This window comes from Accipiter gentilis, chromosome 23 (assembly GCF_929443795.1).
Source record: "Accipiter gentilis chromosome 23, bAccGen1.1, whole genome shotgun sequence".
NCBI lineage: Eukaryota > Metazoa > Chordata > Aves > Accipitriformes > Accipitridae > Astur > Astur gentilis.
In genome coordinates this window covers 8,670,523-8,689,408 of record NC_064902.1, presented here as the reverse complement: position 1 = coordinate 8,689,408, position 18,886 = coordinate 8,670,523, and the positions used below count along the sequence as shown (strand labels likewise).

The 18,886-nt window shown below is 35.8% G+C and overlaps 1 protein-coding gene across 3 annotated transcripts in view; it reads left to right on the top strand.

Moving 5' to 3' along the window:
* The window catches only part of DCP1A (decapping mRNA 1A), a 38,612-nt gene extending 23,301 nt beyond the window's left edge, over positions 1-15,311 (top strand). Inside the window, exons 6-10 of one of the 3 annotated variants that reach the window (XM_049826666.1) lie at positions 875-994; positions 5,091-5,855; positions 8,311-8,376; positions 10,402-10,620; positions 12,258-15,311. In XM_049826666.1, coding sequence (XP_049682623.1) covers positions 875-994; positions 5,091-5,855; positions 8,311-8,376; positions 10,402-10,620; positions 12,258-12,338 — 1,251 coding nt within the window. In that variant the 3' untranslated portion in view covers positions 12,339-15,311. The remainder of the gene's footprint in view (positions 1-874; positions 995-5,090; positions 5,856-8,310; positions 8,377-10,401; positions 10,621-12,257) is intronic. The other 2 variants (XM_049826667.1, XM_049826668.1) reach the window with 2 other exon arrangements.
* Positions 15,312-18,886: the final 3,575 nt, after the last annotated feature.

Here is an 18,886-nt window from a genome sequence, read left to right as displayed (position 1 = left end):
CCTAAATCACAATATAAAGTCTTGATTTTGTATTTATTTCTTTCAATTAGAAATTGAAGACGAATAATAAAGTTCAGATTGCTTTTTAGCTTGTTGCTAAAAAGTTTAACCCGTATTTTGCTGCTGTGGGTAAGTCACCTGAGCAATCATCATGTGTTGTACTAATATGCAGCTGTATCATATGCACAAGGTGTAGTTTACCTATTGAACGCTAGACTGTTGTACAGTTTGGGTTTTTCCACTGGTGATTTAAACTATAGTACAATTTCTATTTTCATTTATGTATTTATTTAATAAAGATGAAAGTCAAAGTCAACTTGATCTAAAAACATACTGTCTGTTATAATGCAACTCTTGTCTGTTTCCTGCCTTGTTCACAGAGAACCAGATTAACACCTGAAAATACATGTACATGGTTAATTAAATCTGGTGGAAGTAAGTCAGTGACAAGCTCTCTTGCCAGCCACATAGAATCATTTCTGACAGGATTTTTTTCTCTAAGTTGTTTCTAGTTTGGGTTCTTGATTTAATGAAGTATAGCAAACTTCCTTATTAGTGGCTAATGTAGATAAAGGATGTGAAAAGCCTGCCTTTTTTTTTTTTCTTAGTGAAAAAAGTATGAAGTGAGCTGTTGTCCTTTTTTTTTTTAATAGAGTAAAAGCTTTATGAATACATAGCAGATGATGGATGTCTTGGTATGATTTTTACTTCCTAAAATTTGTGAATTTCAGTGTCTTAGAAAAATCGCTACTCTGTACGCTGTCTGTATTTCAGTCAAAGTGCCATGTAAACAGGATTGTAGTAGTGGATAAATGTAGACTTAAAACTCATATATTTGTGTTAATTTTTTTTTGTTTGTTCTTTCTTTTTTTAGAATCAGGTCAGTGACTTAAGTGTTATATCAAGTTCTGGAATGCAACAAAATGCAAATCCTCCAAAGCCAGAAAGCACAGAGCCTTCAGAACAAAAAACTTCATTACAAGTGCAGGAGCAGGTATGTTTCATCCAAACCTAGATAAGGTGCTACTTTTTTTTTTCCATTTAGTACTTTGTTTTGGTACCAAAATATTCTTTTCTTAGAATGCCTGCAGTGTTGTCTGCTGAATGTATTACCATTTTGAATAAACTAATGGGTTTGAAGACTTTTAGGATCCTAAATTCTGTCTTTTGACTTGGCATTTAAAAATATGAGGCTATGTCCACACTACTGTGAATATCCAAGTGTGTTTAAATGGGCTAACTTGGATTCTGGAAGAAATCAGTCTGTGGTAATGTGCAGGATGACTTGCAGAGCAAGGAAGCAAGAAAAAATAACCTCTGCCACGTTATTGGACTGAATATGGCATCAGTTAGCTGTATACTGTGTTACAGTTCTTGACACATAAGCTTAAGCTCTATTTTCTCATGTTTTAGGCTTTTACTTAAGGTTTATCTGTGCTGCCTTCAAAGCAATAGCTACAGTCCTGCTAACTTAAACCAATAGTGAATTGTTAGACAAGAAACGGAAAGCGCTTCAGTCATGGCAGCACTGAATTCTCCTTAGCATAACTGAAAATGTGTTTACCTATCTTCTGCCATACTTCTGTAGCTTGCATTGAACCTCTGCTTGTATGACTATTTGGTAATGATACCAGTCAGCTTGGCCGATTCCTTCATATTTGGATTGTGGAAAAAGTGTATGTGGTTTTCTGTTGGTTTGCTTCAGTGTTTTGGGTTTTTTGTTGGGGGCAGAATAGGACTGTTGTTTGGGGTCGTCTTTTCCCCGTGTTAAGAACTTTTTGACAGTATGTTCCTTCCTCTGCAGGAAGGAAAATACTGTAAAAAAAAAAAAAAAAAAAAAAAAATTCATTGTTGTTGGGGAGGGATGTTGTTCAAATTGTGGTAATACTAGTGTTGACATCTATTTCAGATAAGTGTTAGATACAACATGTTGAATCAGCATGTATCCAAATATCTAGAAAATCTAAAGCTTGGTGTTACTCCTGTAATTAAAGATTAAACCATAGTAAAAATGCTAGTGAAAATAACCTCTGCTTCATATAAATGTTGTCTTTGAACCACAGGAAACTTAGTACAAAATACTTAGTATCATCACTGGAGTGGCTGGAATAGGTAGCAATAGTTCAGTATTTGGCTCCATTTTCTAGTAAGCATTTCTGCACAAGGAAGCTGTAGCTTCATACAAGACTTTAGAGATAAATTTAGGAAAAAAAAATGTGCAATAACTAAATTCCATGTAACACCTAATTAATTTGGGCCTGCTTACAGTGCCACCCAGTGGGCATGGAAAGGGCAGTAATGGTTCTCAGAAAATACCCCACTGAAGTAAGCTGCAGGGCCTGCCTCCCATCCTTTCAATAGTTTACTGTTGTGTTTCTGATGCAATAAACCACCGTGTCTGAAAAATGAAATGCCCTATGAAAATGCGTGCAGCCTTGCACTTAGTACTTGTAAACAAAATACTTACTTTGTAGTAATAGTAGTAATAATTTCTAGTACAGGTTAGGTCTGGGGTCTGGGCAGCAGGAATCTGTTCTAGGGGATGGAGTAGTAACAGTGAATGAATTAAAATGAGGGGTGGGAAGTTTGCTGGAATTATTTGCAATCGCAGTCCCCTCTACTCCCTCAGCAGCACCTCCGCTTTTGGATCAGTACAAGTGATACACTGACCCCTGGCAGCCAGCTCTGCTGCACGCCTGGTCTTGAGACCTGGCAGCAGGGCTGCCTGAGGCTTTGTTTTAAAAGAAGATGCTTTCTTTTGGGTCATTCCATGTAGACTGTACACAAGCAGCTGAAGTGCCCCACGTGACAGCTCATGGAATTGCAGAACAGAAATCAAATATCTAGTAAAGGAAAAATTGAAAAGATAAGATTCTAACAAATTGCTCTGAAGTAATTAAAGGGAAACAGTTGATTTATAGAACAGGTGAAATGGCATATTTTTAATTCTGCTGAGCTAGTTAAAATAATAACTGCAGAGATATTGGAAAAAATTAATTGGGTAACAAGTGATAATTCTGTAAAGCTAGTTAACTGGGTTCAAATATATCACAAATGTGTTTGTTCTTAATCGCACTTTTAATAACATGGACAACTGGAAGACTACTGGAAAAAAACATTCCATTTCAACTGTAAAAATAAATTTCTCATCTAATTGAAACAGGTAACCAGTGAAATTAAAAAATAGTATACACATGATAAGTACAGTGAGATTCCTAAACCCCCTCCAAAATGTCACACTTGTATTTTGATTGGCTAACTTCATTTCATGCTAAAGATATCACAGACTTGGGAATAAAAATAAATGTTGTCTTTGTGATAATATGAAGGTCAATTTTTTTATCTTGGCAGTTCAAAATGAAAATTAGTTGTATCGTGAAATGCTTTTGTGCCAACAATTGGCAAAACTGAACCAGAACACTGAAATTAAACTTTATAGTGCCAGCTCTGATTGCTAATTCATGTTTCAATATATCTGAAATGATTTCTGGAGGAACTGTCTGAGCAGCGCTCTGTTCCTGTCCAGAAAAGTGATCATGTTGCCTCTTTGCAGCCCCTGCTGATATGGGTCTTCATAACACACTGAGTTGATGATACACTCAAAGTATACTTCAGCCAGATATGGGACAGGCAAAAGATGTGTTTTATACTTCAGGCTGGAAATTAACTTCATGTTTCAGACTGTGTCCACGTAAGGGGCTGGTCTGACTTGGATCAGAGCATGGTAGTGATTTCTGTATATTACTTGAATATTGTAATGTATTAATAAAGGAAAGCTAGTCAATTTATCATGTGAAAGTGAAAAGCTGAGTTTGAAATGAGATGGAATAGTGATTTTTCTCTTAACAGAATCTTTACAGTTGAATGACAGGTCTCCAGAACAGTCAGATCAGTGGAGAAAAGTGAGAACAACTTTCTAGAAAGAATTCCTAATGTAATTAACAAGATTTATAAACTATAGAATGTCTCAGCTGCAAAATGAAAGTGTGCCTGACTTCAAGCTAGCTAAAAATGAGAAACAACAATGGCAGTAGAGATTAGTAACCTGGGAAGAAGTCAAGTGATTTTAAGCTAAAGGCTTTTTTGTTAGGCTACTTGCATGCTACCTGTACTGCCATACCTTCACTGCTGTTATCTGTGCTAGTAAAATTAGAGCTAGCATAACAATGTCATGGTACAGTAGCTGTCATTGTAAAATAGCATCTTTGTTTAGACATACCATCAGAATACACTGGAATTGTGCTGCAGGCCATTCAGTCTTCTGAACAGAATGTCGTATTTTAGTGCAGCTGTTTTACATAACTTCTGGTACTGTGCAACCTTAAAAAGAAAAAAAAAGGCAGGGGGAGGGGGAAATTTTGAGATTAAGAGTGTTAATAGCTGTTTCTGTTATCTTTAGTGAAACACATATTTAAATATTTTCAGCAAAATAATAAGATTATATCCTAAAAATCAGATTTTTGTGATGATGTTGGTGATGTAGGCTAGATGTATATTTTTGGGAGAGACTAAAGGACTGGTAGGTGTAATTGTGTGTGTATATGTTTAGGTTTATCCAGATTTTTTTACCTATTGTAACATCTATTTATTTCATTGTTAATGAAAACGGTGGGAAGAACTGTCTAGGCATGTACTGCTAGATCAGTTGTGTACCTTCAGGTTTCTCTGTTCCTTTCCCATCTTTTAGGCCATTTAATTATTTCTAATTCTATAAATTCTATATGGATTTTGTTCAACATGCATGTTCTTTCCCCCCAGCCTCTGAAGTGCCTTGTGTAGTTAGGGCTGATCAATGATGGCAGGTGCCATCTTAATCGCAGAATCTGTATCCTTGCTCCTTCTTTACTACTAATGTATAGTCTATCCATAGAAGGCTGTAGAGAAAAAGCTTAAATAGAGAGGATGTTCCTTGTAAATGAAATTGATTTCAAAATTCCTGTAAATAGGGCAGCCTTCATATCCAAACTGTATTTTAAATGTATTTGACCTAGTTGTCTTTCATAGTTTTCTTGAAATTGTAATAGACCATGTGAGATGCACAGTGGTATGTATATTTCTAAACTGAAAATTTCCTTTTCCCTTCTTTCTAGCCATTTCAGTCAATGCAGAAGCATCTGACTTTGGAGGAACTGTTTGGAACCTCTATACCAAAGGAACAGCCCACAGCTCCGTATCCCAATCCAGAGAGAATGGAGAAGTTGCAGACTGACACCTCTGCCAAAGAGCAGCATAGTTTGCTCTTGCCTCTTTCCTTTGACCAGTCAACAGTAATACAACAATCACTAGGGAAATCTGAAAGTCCAAGCGTTAAAACCAGTGCCAATCCTTTGAATCAGCAGGAATGTTTAGCACCTATGCTAATACCTCCAGCGTCAGTTTCCCAGACTGATGTAAAAAATGTTTCAAGCTATTCAGTTCGTTTAAGCCCTGTTCTTAATTCAGCCTTGACAATGGAAGCTGCCCCTGCTCAGATGCTTCCTGGCCTAAAACAAAACAACAGTATAATGCAAGTTATGCAGCAAGCTGCCAAGCAGATATCCCCACTAGTGAATCAGCCGCCATCTGAAGTGAACCACGCTCCACAAAATCTAATAGCTGGCCAAAGCCAGCTTATAGCACCCTTGACATCAACAAATACAGGAACTGTCTCAAATACATCCCATACAAGTGTTGATCTTCTCCAGAAACTCAGGTTGACCCCACAGCATGACCAAATGCAACAGCAGTCTCTCACTAAGACTTCCTTAACACCAAACATCTCTGCCTCGGTTGGCCAACTTGCAACACCAGAAAGCTTCAAAGAATCTCACAGTAAGCCATCACCCTTGAACAGCAAGATAATCTCTCCCCTTCAGGTATTCTGTGGGTTTTTATATCCATGAAGCTTTAAACTGTTTTTAGACTACATGCATTTTCGCTCGGAAAATGTGCTGTTATATATTAGCCTTTTAAAAATAATTAAGGACTTCCACTGCGTGATAGTGATTGAATTGCTAACTTAGAAATCCAGTTCCATTAGTTTTATATAATTAGCATCTGCTATCAGTGACAGACCTGTCTGTAGAGGAGGAGGTTTTTCAAGCTTGTGCTGTTAGGGAATGAATAAGTCCTAAAGAATTCATCTGTACTTGTGTCAGAAAAATAATGCTAAGAACCATGATATGAGAAGGGACAGAAGGTTACAGACTGATCAGTGTTATAAGAGTTGATGCTGTGGAAGTTCAGCCTATACCTTCTTTGAAGGTACAAAATTAGCAATTTGCTGTTTCTGGTTATTTTGCTTCGGATGTTTTGTACTCTTTCAATTTTGACCCCCTTCCGCTGGGGATGCCTGTGGGCTATATTGAGATATTGTTAGTTATTCAGTAAAATTGATTGTAAACTTATTTATTTTGTCTAATTGACCACCTTGTTTTGTTTTATCCTAGTATTGCTTACAAAGGACCTCTTAAACTTTTTGTTTCTTGGAGGAGAATCTATTGTCTATGCCTTAATTTACTGCCAAAGCAGTAAATTTGTTTTGAAAGACTAGGTGAAAATGTCACTGCTAGTCTGTAGGGTTAATGCGTGTAGCTTTGTGTTATAAATTTTCTATCAATTAGTGTTACTCTGCTGTAAAATTGGCTGCCTCAGGAGTAAAGACACTAATGAGTTTGGATTATTGGATTTCTTTTTTCTCCAAAGTGAGTCACTTTCTGTAGTGCCTACCTCTGACGTTATCCAAAGATTTCTCTTCGTCTTATTGTATTATTATTTTACTTTATTTACATTCATGCAGACTAAGCCAGTGTTTGATTGTGTCTTCTTGCATCTTGGGTACAGTGATAATGCAAGAATAAAAAACACCAAACAAAACTACTTACAGCTACTTCTGCATGAATTTCCCAATGTTTATTGTTATCCAGTGCTTGCCACTGGGTTTTAACAAGATCTTTGGTAGCCCAGTCTGGGTCAGCTGCTACTCTTTGCCATGAATACGGTGATGACTTACTCGTAACAGAGATCTAATCAAAAGTTCATTATGTCCTCAGAAGAGTTATCCCTGTCTTAACATTTAAGAAAAGGGTGTGTTTTCATTGTGCTAAGTACCTTATTTCTAATCTACCACTATTGAAAATTTTCAAGAAGGCTGCTACATGCTAGGATTATCTTACTAGCAATCACCTGTTTGAGATGTTTGGACTGATTCATTTTGCAGAGGGAGGAGGAGGTCCAAATACAGCATTGAGCAGCTATCTTGATCTAGTATTGAAGAACTGTACACTCTGAGCAGTATTTTTCTTTTGCCTACTACTAAACCTTGGTACAAATTTGACTGAAGCTTGTAACATCTTTGAGCATTTAGAAAAGTTGGCTGGGTTTATCCATAACTGGCCTTGACTGTGTTTATTCAATGTCTGCTTGATAGCCTTGGGAATTAGCTCTCATATGCCAGTCTTACACCCTTTTTTCCTTCCACCATGTCCACTGTCTGTATATATTTTCATTAAACAAAATTCTTCATAGCCCAAATATACTCTCGAACTAGCAAGACTTCTTAACTCTTGTGTAATTAGACTGTTAAGAATTTGATTCTGTGTTTGTTACCACTTCACAAAGCTAATTTTATTTTTGTTGTTAAGGACTATCAATTCACTGAGTGGTTTTTTTTCATTGCAATTCAAGTAAGCTAAGTACTGTCTGTTGCAAAGGGCTTTTCCCTGTTCTGTGTTGCCAAGAGGAATTACAAATGGATGTAACAAGCCTTTTGAAGAATGCCACAGGAATTTATTTAAGTACCTTATCTACTTGCCTTTTATTGTGTTTTCCAATATTTTATAATACTTTGATTTTATTATAGTATTGAAATCTTACTAAAGAAATATCTGGATGCTGTTTCTAAGGCTGTAAAATACTTCTGAAATTCTAGCAGAAAACAGCATTTAATTTTTGTGGAGGTGATTAGATAAAACTCCTAGAAAAAAAAATACTGAGTTTAACCTTCCTGGCAATTTACCAAAATGATTACAAGGTACTGAACTCTTTACTTTTGTAGCATTCATTTTGTTCTCAGTTTCGGTGTGGTCTTTCTTCAGAAGTGCTTTGTTATGGCTTTACCGGTTTGCTGTAATATGGAAAGCATAAAACATAAATTCAAATCTTTCCTCTTTTTCCAACTTACCATTGATTATATCAGTTTTACAAAATGGATTAAATTACATCTAAAAATCTGTTGAAATTTGCATTTTTGTGCTTTCATAAAAACAGAACCACCACTGGAAATTGAGCTGTGGATGGTAACTTGTGAATTATGCTTTCTTTTTGACTTAGACTGTACAACAAAACAAGGAATCAGAAGTATTTCCACAGCCGAAGACTTTGTCTAAAGCAAGTCAAGTAAGTGAATAAGTACCTCTGCTAATTGTTGGCCTTCTTAAAAAAGGATGGAGGGGGTTGGTAAAACTGTGGTAAGCAGTTGGTATCTCTAATAGTCATTGCTCACTGACCATATTTAAAGTGCTGTCATGAAGGAGAAACAAGCTGTACTGAAGCAAGAGGGACTTTCTGTAGACTGCTGTGAATGAGTACACTTTTTTGTTGTACAGTGCCTCTTATTGTTATTGCTAATGCAGGAATGAGAACACATTTTTGGATCTTCAGTCTTGCATTGAGTTTATACCATTTGAACTTAGTTTGTAAGCAAGCAGTACTAATGGTGTAATATTGCACCAGGGTCTGTTAGCCTTAGCCAACCTTACGCACCCCAGAGGCATAAAGTGCAGACCTTGCCTTACTGTCTCTTTCAGTTTTCCTGAGATACCTTGTGTTTTATGAAAAACATACCAAGCGAAAAAAATGGAAGATAGAGGAAGAAAAGAGTAACAAGCATTTCTTAGTGCAGAACTTTCTAATAGCAAGTTTTAGTGATCTAAATACAGAGTTAACATTATTAGAACTGCCTTTGAATAAAAGTTCAAAATAATGTCAATATAAAATATCAGATTGCAGTTAAAAAAATAACCAGTAATAGTCAACTCTTCAAGAATTGTTTTTAATTACCTTTGTGTTATGTATTCTTTTCAGGACACCGTCTGTAATTTAGTTCTATTTTTCCTTTACCCACCAAGTCCATTTTCAAATCTATTAAATGGTCTTATTCTTGTCCATTTTGCTCTACATAAAAGCAGTTTTAGTAACATGCCCAGATCTGATTGTGAAGGCAGTAGAAATGGTCCTGCTTAAAGTAAAATGCTGTTTTAGCTACTGGCCTCCTATAAGATAAGTGATACAGTCTGTTCATGACATAGTAAATAATTACCTAAATAAAAGCATTTTACATGGATTTTGGAATTTGAAGAAATGTTGTGTGGTAAACTGCATTTGTTGGTTTAAACACGCTGTCTTCAGCTGAAATCCCACACTGTAAGTCTTCACAGTTTTGACTATAACAAAATCAATTTGCTAGTTCTACTGTTGTTGATGTTGTTATACACACATTAACTATAGATGGCTTTGCAGGTTTTTTTCTTCTGAAGATTTTTGATTATCCAAGAGGAACTCTTTCTGCTGATGTATCAAACATCTTTACATATCACATTTAGTCTTGCTTGCTTTGAGTGAGATTGGCTTGTTTATTTTCTTTTTTTCACCATGTTGGTCATACTGAATAATAACTGCAGTTATCGGGATATGGCAGGGTTTCTCAAAGCTGATGCTTATTCGTGTCCACTTTATGCAAATAGAGTATTTCTATACGTTTGTAATTTATGCTTAAAAGGAAAAGTGATAAAGGCAGTGTGTTGTGGATTTCTGTAATGAAATGGACGCAGACCTGTGGAAGAATGAGGTGGGAAGATAGTCCTCAAAATATTCCCATCCCCTCTCCCCCCAAGGGAGTGTATACTTAGAATAAGAATATTTCATTGTACTCCAATGCTTTAATTACAGTTCATCAATCATTTTAAATATCTTTGAGATGCTTTACTTCAAATTATAAGTGTATTTGTTGGACACTGGTGGGGGCGGGCAGGGCAGGAAGCAGGACTAGCCTTTCTGTAAATTCCTAAGGAAAATAATAATCTGCAAAACAACTATACACTTCTTCGATTACCTAGGTGAAAAGCTCATCTTTTATTCCAAGTGTTATGTTGCAAAAATTCTGGAAGGTAGCAACCATGTGAGGAGGAAGGAGTCTGCATACAAGAATACTGAAGACTTAACTTCTTCAGCTTTTAAAATGAGAATTACTACTGATATTAATTTTCATAGGTAGATACATCTTCATAAAGGGCAGCTATTCTGCAATATCTGACTGAATAATAATGGCTACAATTTATTTTTTTTATACTCGTCTCTCCAGCCTTTATAGTAGCATTTGTACATACTGGACACAGCATTTATTAATTTTCTGTTCTTTTACAGGTTGCACCTCCGCAGTTTGTTACAGCCACTACTACAGTAGCACCTTCAATCCTCTTGTCTCCTAGTGTTTTCCAGCAATCATCTACAAAAGCTACTGAAGTGGAGAATAAAGCCAATTCTTCTTCACCTTTAACACTTGGAACAACAGAAATTCAGACTATACCTCCTACTGTTCTCAGTAGGTCTCAGCTTCAGGAAGCACTGATACATCTAATAAAGGTCCTGTCTTTACAGAGCTCAACTCCTGAGGGATGGGGTTCCAAGTACAGTAGCCAGTACTGAGAAATTCTGTACCCCTATAACTCCTTTTGCCCTGAAACATTATGAGAGTTGTTCCTTTCTGTTGGAAGGCGTAGATTATTCCAGACTCGTACACATAGTATGGCACAGCTTGTTCCTTTTGTTTGTGAGATGGAGTGCTTAAAAGGACAGAGCTGTACATCAGATGTGTCCTTTCACACCCATAGGAATTTGTGAACAAGTGAAGAAAAAGTTGGACTAGTAGAAGCTCTGGTATGGGGATGGGGGTTTGGTTTTGTTGTCTTTGTAAGTGTTCCTGCTTTTCCAAAGAAAGCTTTCCTATTTCCACTTCCCTAGAACTGTTCCTGATCTTTAACTGAAGTATGTGTCTTTTGAAATGGAAATTGCAAAGTTCTAGTTCTACTATTTCTAGGGACTAAAAAGTTCAGTTGAGTTGAATTAAATCTGTGATGTTGGCAGTAACCATGCATTGAGATAATTTTGACCTCTAATGTCATGGTAAAGTTGCCATGAATGACAAACAGTTCTTTGTTAACTCAGGATTCTTTTGTGCCCACCATGCTGATGTTAGTAGAGCTTACACCCAAAACACAGGTCTAAAAATAATAAACAATATCTTCCCAGTGATAAAGTTCTTAGGACCAAAAACAGCCGCTACCAGATCCCATCATTAGCTAGGTTGCCTGATTTATCTATGTTGTTCCTTTTTGCGTAACCTTTTTCTGTATTGGTGTGTATGGTTTCTTCTCTTTAAAGACTTAAACTAGCTTACTTCTAAGTCTTGCAGCTGAGCTCAACTGCTGAAAGTCTTATTCTCATTAGAGATACAGCTCGCTGATTCTCACCCAGTAGTCTGAAGAACATCATTGTGGTGACTTTTTGAGAGCTGATTGGAATATTTGTCTCCAGTCTTCTCTTTCTGTAGAGAGAGAGCTGAAGGAAGACCAAAGTAGGCATACCCTACAGCATAGAAGTACTTGCACAGCACTCCAAGCAGGATACCAAATTTGCTGTGCAGATCTTGTAAAAAGAGTATTACATCTCCAAGCTAACTGTTAAGATCCTAGTGTTGTAAACTTGTCATTTGAAGGAATTAGACAGAAGAAATATCTCTAAACATTGTCTATAGATTAAACTAATTCACTTCTCAGACTTCTTGACATGAGAAGTCTTGTATAACACACTGCAATCCCTTTCAGGCTGGTGTGACAGACAGAAGTAACATTACTTCTGATGCTCATGCAGACTTTGTTTGGGAGCCTGTACATAGGATGGAATTCTCTGTTTCTAAAGACTAAGGTTTGGACTCTGGAGGGAGGTGAAATTAGGTGGCCAAGGCTGACTTAGTGACCCCTCTTTTGTTTGTTTTAGCATCCGGTGTGCTTAGTGATCTCTTTAGCTGTCTTACCAGCTTCATAGGTCAAAATCTGTTTGTTGTCCAAAAAGCATTGCCTTTTGTACAAGTCTGCAGCTAGTTCCCTTCTCTTAACTCTCAGATAGCTGGCTCTATAAGGAATCCTTATGTACAACTTAAATGGCATTAAACTTTTTTTGCATCTTTTTACTAATGTTTTTAATGTGTTTTTTTCCTGCAGAATGATTCCCGTTTTCTCAGCACTATTCATGAAGTCTACTTGCAAGTCCTAACCAAGAATACAGACAACATTAAGCTATAATTGAAGCTAAATCTACTTAAAATATATCCATTTTAGAAACAATTATGCCTCGTCTATAAAACTGATATTTTTGTAAAAGAATATTTAGTTTTCAACATCTTGAATTTGAACCTGTTAGGAAAGACTATTCCTTAAATACTTACAAAAGTAATATTCTCAGAAGTGATCTAGGTTTTCACTGTGATCATCACCAGCAAACCTTTGTTTTTATTGGGGAGGGGACTTAAGTTTGAGCTCATTAGCATTAAGTGAATGTGCAAATGTTTGCTCTGGCTTTCATTCCTAGCTGTATTCACTCTTCAAGGATTACAGTCTCAATACTATTTAAACCAGCAAATACATAGTACAGTACACTACACCACACCAGAACAAAATTCAGTTGTGGGAACCTAGTTCCAGTTTGAAGGACTGAGGAAAAGCAAAATGCCTTGTGATTAAATTGGCAGGTGTGGGGAAGGAATGGATCTGGAAGCCAGGCCTTTGGAGCTAAACCTTTAACAAATGATTTAAAAATGTGATTTGCTCAATACATTGACAGTCTCTAGCTAATGCGTATAAATTCATCTTTTAAATATTCCATTAATCGTATTTGCTTCTGTGTCGCTGACGTTAAAGAGGTATCCAAGTGAGTAAGGCCATTTTCTCTAAAAAGGCAAAATCTGAAATAAGCAAAATCCTCAGTGATTGTATCTTCTTCTTTTCTTTTCTTTTTTTTAAAGCAATGGAGTAGTTCTGTTGTATGTTGGAAGTTCTCTTGTTTTAAATTTAATAGTTAGGACACCACCACTGGAAGACCCTTTTCCTGTTTGATATTTAAATACTTTGTTTCCATTTTAGCTTAAGGATGGACCATGTCATAGTTGGCTTTTATTCCTCAATTGCATTGGAATTGCAGTGTTGAAAACTGTGCAGATGGGGAACAAATGCATGCTTTGCTTCTGTTACCCTCTCCCCAAATTGTTGGTGCACATTTCATAGTCTGAAGTTTATCTAATTAAAATGTTATCGTTTCTTATATGTGATTTAGTAATTCACTATTCACTAATGTAAGAATTTAACTGGATACTTTCCCATTTGAAATCAGAAAATTTCTAATTATAGTTTCTTATGCTGCTGTGTTGGTTTACCCATGGCTTCTATTTATTTCTTAAAGGCATGCAAAAGTAATTAATAAGACTTCAGGTCCCAACTTTTTCCAGCAATAGCAGTTTTAAAGGATGCTTTTCCAGTAGAAAAGGTCTGGTTTATTGAGTAAAAAGATAATCTGTAGTGAATTATGATGCACTGCTGCTTTCTTTTCCCTCGAGCACTATTGAAATATGAAGAAAATTGTTTGGCTCCTTACAACATATATGTATGTATATATATCCTAAGGATTAGTTAATGTTGATGTAGTCAAGGTGCATGGTCATTTCATTGGAAACTAGTAATTGAGCTTTAATTGTGACTTGTTCACAAATCAGTATGTTTTAGATACAACAAATATTTACTTTTTTATGTATTTGATCTATTTTAGTTTTTTTCATAGCTTTTTAGTGAAAAATATATTTTGTTTAGCACTACCTGCCTTCTGAAAAGCTCTTCTCAGCCTTTGAGTTCAGTATTCCCAGTTAAAATACATAATATTTTGTTAGAAAAATGTGCAAGATTCAGGGAAAGATTCTAATGTCATGCACATTCATCAGGAAATATATTGGCTTTAATGGTAGCATTTGAATTCAGCAATATCAACTCAGCCTTGTTAAGGAAGATAGGAGCTTCCTACATAAATTCTAGAGTTGGAATACTGTGTATGTGCATAAACAGTGAGACTCAAATTAGATCTAAGGTCTAAACTAATTTTTTTTGTTGGGTTTTCTAGAAAAAGCTTCACTACAAGGGGCAGACCAATGAGCAGTTCCTCTAAACAAAAATGGATAGCCTAAACCAAATAGAGAGTTGTTTTTATCTGGATTTAGCAAGGATGAAGTCCATAACTTCTGACTTATTATGGACAGCTTCTAGTTCCTTCAAAGGAAGAACTGATAAAAGTTTCTAAGAATAGAAATACTGGAAGCTGATAGTGCATATTTCTACTGTTTGCTAAATACAGTCATATCCAAAGATATATAGAAATGATAGGAAGGAGTTGTATTTTGAGTTCTTCAGTCATACACAGTTGACAGAAGTAATACTGTTTAGAGTAGCAATGCTGTTACAAGAGTTTGACTCTACTTTGAATATCCTTAACTTGTTTCCAGCTGCCCAGAACACCCACAAGCAGTTGGCAGATCCTTACTCTACTTTGGTTTTGTAGTGTACTGGTAGCAATACATTATTGGTTTACTCCCCCACACACTTTCAAAATTAATTGGAAAAGAAACAGAGTTGAAATCATAGTTACTAGGCAGGCATTTTTACAACAAGCAAACCTGTTCATCTTGAACACCTGCACAAGTTTGTTCTGACCTCTCTATGTGTAGCCAACAGACACTGGAACCAACCTAGGTGTCGTCCAATACACCACAGAGACTTATGACAAGTGCCAGGGTAGTGGGTTTAACAGATAAACCTCTTTAATGAAAAGTTGCATTGTAAAACACAAGCTCAATTACCGTGTAAAATTTGAGGTTTGTTTTTTTTAAAAAATGTGGACTGTGTTAGTTAACAACTTTCTTCCTGATTATTTTAACTTTTTTTTATGAATCTAAAATTACCAGCTTGTTGAAGTGCTTGATTAATGTTATCCGCATGTAGGGATAACTAGTGTGTAGCAAGTTACCATGGGTCATCGCAGGAAATTGTGACCATTTTCAAGCGAAAATTTATTAATTTTTTTTTTTGTAAAACTACTGGCTTAATGGAATTTTACCTGAGAATTAAAAGATTATTAGTTTTGAATATACTCCCCAAATAAATTGTATTATCTAAGCATGTGTTTTGTGGCTAGCGTTAAGTCACTTTAAAAAAAAAAAAAAAAAAAAAAAAACCAAACCACACGTACACAGAAAACCAAACACCAAACTCAGACTTAATCAAAGACAGTTTTAAAACCTACAGCTGCTGAATCGTTCAGGAAAATCAGAATTTTCAGTTTTGTAGTTAGACTTTATCTGCTGTTATTTAATAGTGCAAAGTTTTTATGAAAGGTGCCTAACAGCTATTAACTTAGAAGCAGTATATCTTTCCAAATTAAACAAGATTTGCAGTATGATTGAATAAAGTTTAAAAAAAAATAAAATTTAAGTGATTCATCTTGATTTCTTATAAAATGCTTAATTCTGTGTATAAATACTCAATATAATATTTAAACGCTGCTGGATGTATCTCATTTTTGCTTGCATTTCTGATTGCTTCATTTTGGTATATTTCTGAAACCCATTATGCCATGTGTAGTCACTGATATAATTTCTGAAATATTTTTGAAAACAAACTTTAATTTGGGACTTCTTGTTTTTTAAAAGTACTCTAAACAATTCAGCCACCTTTTTGCCAGGTATTTGGGTTGCTTTGTACAGCATATCTTAACATGAGGAATGTGTGCAATATATATCACCTCAGTTTTGTCTGGCAACGTTACAAAAATGTTAAGATGCAATATCTTCCTTTCACTTCAAGTTGGAAAAATTGCAGTATCTAATTTGGTGGTGTATTTATTTTTATCTATTCAGTGTATGGGCATATGGTTAGTTAGGTTTTTCTATGTACATTATGTGCTTTTAGTAATTTCTGAGTGTTATCACTTCTGTGGATGCACCAGTTGTACCCATTTGCATGTTCTTTCAATATGAAGACCATGGGGAAGGGGGGCTTCAGGAAAGATTTCTGGAAACCGGAATGAGAATAATTGGAAGTCAATAAATGTAGATACTGCATCTTTAACATTTTTGGTATGATATGGATTTTATAGCACCTATGTATGTTTGCAGTTATTAAGTTATTGCATAAATGTTTAAGAATGAGCATTTTTTTCATCTAAACTTTTGTATGTTTGCAAATATATTTTTGTAATAAAACTTCAAAACAAATGTTTCAGCACCTCCTAAAATCTTCAAAGGTTTCCTTTTATTTCTAGAGCTATAGTGGCCTGCTAGAAGGGTAAGTTCAGATTTTATTTAGGGTTAATGTTTTCCACAGAAGAAGTTTCTTTTTCTTACTTCTTACTTACTTCATACTGGGGGCAAAACCAAACTGCATTTGTTCACTAAAGAAAATGCAGCATGCCTGCTTGAAGGACAGTTGGGAATAGCATCTGTTGCTTGTAACAGCTTCTGGCTATCCTCTGTATTGCTCTAAGTAGGCTTGCATTTTGAATTTGATAAACAGACCAATTTCCTTTCATGGTAAGAAATGCAGCTGCAAGTTCACTTGTCTTAGGAGTACAGCTGTAACTGGTTTCAGTGTCTTTCCTTATCACTTTTTTTAAGGTGTCGCCTCTCATCCATCTAGACATGGCATGTGATGCTCAATCCAGTGTTGGTCTTCGATCATAGATGTTGGAAATTGCAGTTGTCCTCTTGCCGTATCTGTTTGGTATCATGCAACTGATTAATCTAAATTTCACGAAGTAAAATAGGGAAGCTGAGGAGGAGGAAAACCATAGCAGAAGTTATGTTGGAATAGATCTTGACCTTACACCGAAGTCCCTTAATCTTAGCTAGATGCTTATTCCCATTCTAACTACCCGTAAGAGTTGAAGTTTGCGAGGCACACGAAACGTCAGGAGAGGCCACTGAAGAATGGTATTTGCTGTTCTACTAGTTAATATTGAACTGGCTCCTGTACTATATACAAAAGCAGATTCTTCTAATAGAAGACTACCATACAAAACAAGTACAGAAGTCATGGATTTACTGTTAGATAATTGAGAAAAAGTAGAAATAGCTAAGGCCTAGAATCTAACTTTAAATTCTATGTTAGATGTGTTGCCTGTTTGGTCAATAGGAAGTATTTTTTTCCACTGTTGATGCTGTTAACCTTTTTGTCTTCTCTGGATCCAGATATTCCTGGTTGCTGTTACTCCTATGAAGTGCTCCCATTTGGTCTGGAAATAAGATAATACTTCTGACTTAATATGTGTAGCTGCAACTAAACCAGGCACAGTACAAAACTATGCATACCAAAATATTTTTGGCCTTTTCTCTCTTGCTAGTGTGTGCTCTACGTTTTCTGAGAGTGCCTGAGAGCATAAAGTCAGTCTCTACTACGATGGTGATACAGCACTAGGTAGAATCAAGGAGTAAGCTGTTAGGCTTCCTAAAACTCATCCATGAAAATTCAAATTTTATTTGCAGGCCTGCGGAATGAAATAACACAACCGGCTTTTTAAATAAGTTGTAGCTCATGTTCATGGGCCAAATTAATCGAAGTCAGTGGACTCATGTATTTGGTAAGGATTCAACTATACTTCATTTTCAGTACAAGATACTGGGGTAGTTAGTATAGAGGATAAGAAACCTGTTATTCATACAACTTTTCTTCATTTATGAACAGGATGCAGTCAAATCACTAAATACAGTCTTTAGTATAGCTGAGGTAAATCTCTCTAAATTTAGTGACCTAATATGAAATTCAAAAGATTAGAAATTATAGTGCATGCTAAACAATTTTGAAAGTTATTTTCAGTGCCCAATAGTGGAATTTTTCTCTCCTATCTCCACACAACTTCAAGTGTGAATTAGCTTTTTTCTCTCTTCCAGATTTTACTGCGGGATTTACTTTTGAACTGATGTACTCATTTAGTAGAGTTAAACTTCAGTGATAGACCTGTAACTGAAATATGGCAGTTAAAAGTAAAGCTCATCCTTGTCAGTTATGCAACAATTCTTCACTTCTTAGAATCCTTCATATGAAGCTCCTAATTAGGTTCAAAAAGCATTGGGAAAAGCAGGCAGTGAAGAGAGAATGTTTTTATCAGTAGCTGCATTTTTGAAAGAGCACTTGAAATAAAATGAAAGGGAAAGGACCAGTGAATAGAAGACTACTGAGAAGTGAACAAGAGAAGGAATAGCAAAAGAGTGTGAGTAAATGTGAAATGGAATATTGTAGAGAGACAAGTATGGCCTGTGAAGGTATTTCTTCAAGCACAGAAGAATTTAAGTTACAGTTGTGTTTCTGTACTCCTGTATGTTGTCTTCAGGTATTCCCGAAGCTCAAATGCAGTTTGCCTATAAGAATACAGAATATTTCAGGGTGTGTTCAAAATCAGACTGGTTAGGCATGATTTCCCTGCTCTAATTCCTGAGGTAGCAATACATAATTTTCCAGGTCTGCTGTGGGGGTTCTTTAACTCCCAGTTATGAAGCAGCATAATGGAGTTGGCCGATTCACAGCAGTACCTAATTTTTATGCTTGCTTGGTGGACTCACATTACAGCATAAAATCTGCTGTATAGAACCAGACTGCTCATACCTAGTTGCCCTTTATCTTTCATTTTAAATAGACCTTTAAAAATATTTCTACCATAATCCATTCTTTAAAATTCAAGAAGCTCCATTTTACAAAATCAACCTTGGGAAATATAACCACAAAAGAATAACCTTGCTTTATATGCTGGCTGAAATGAAAGC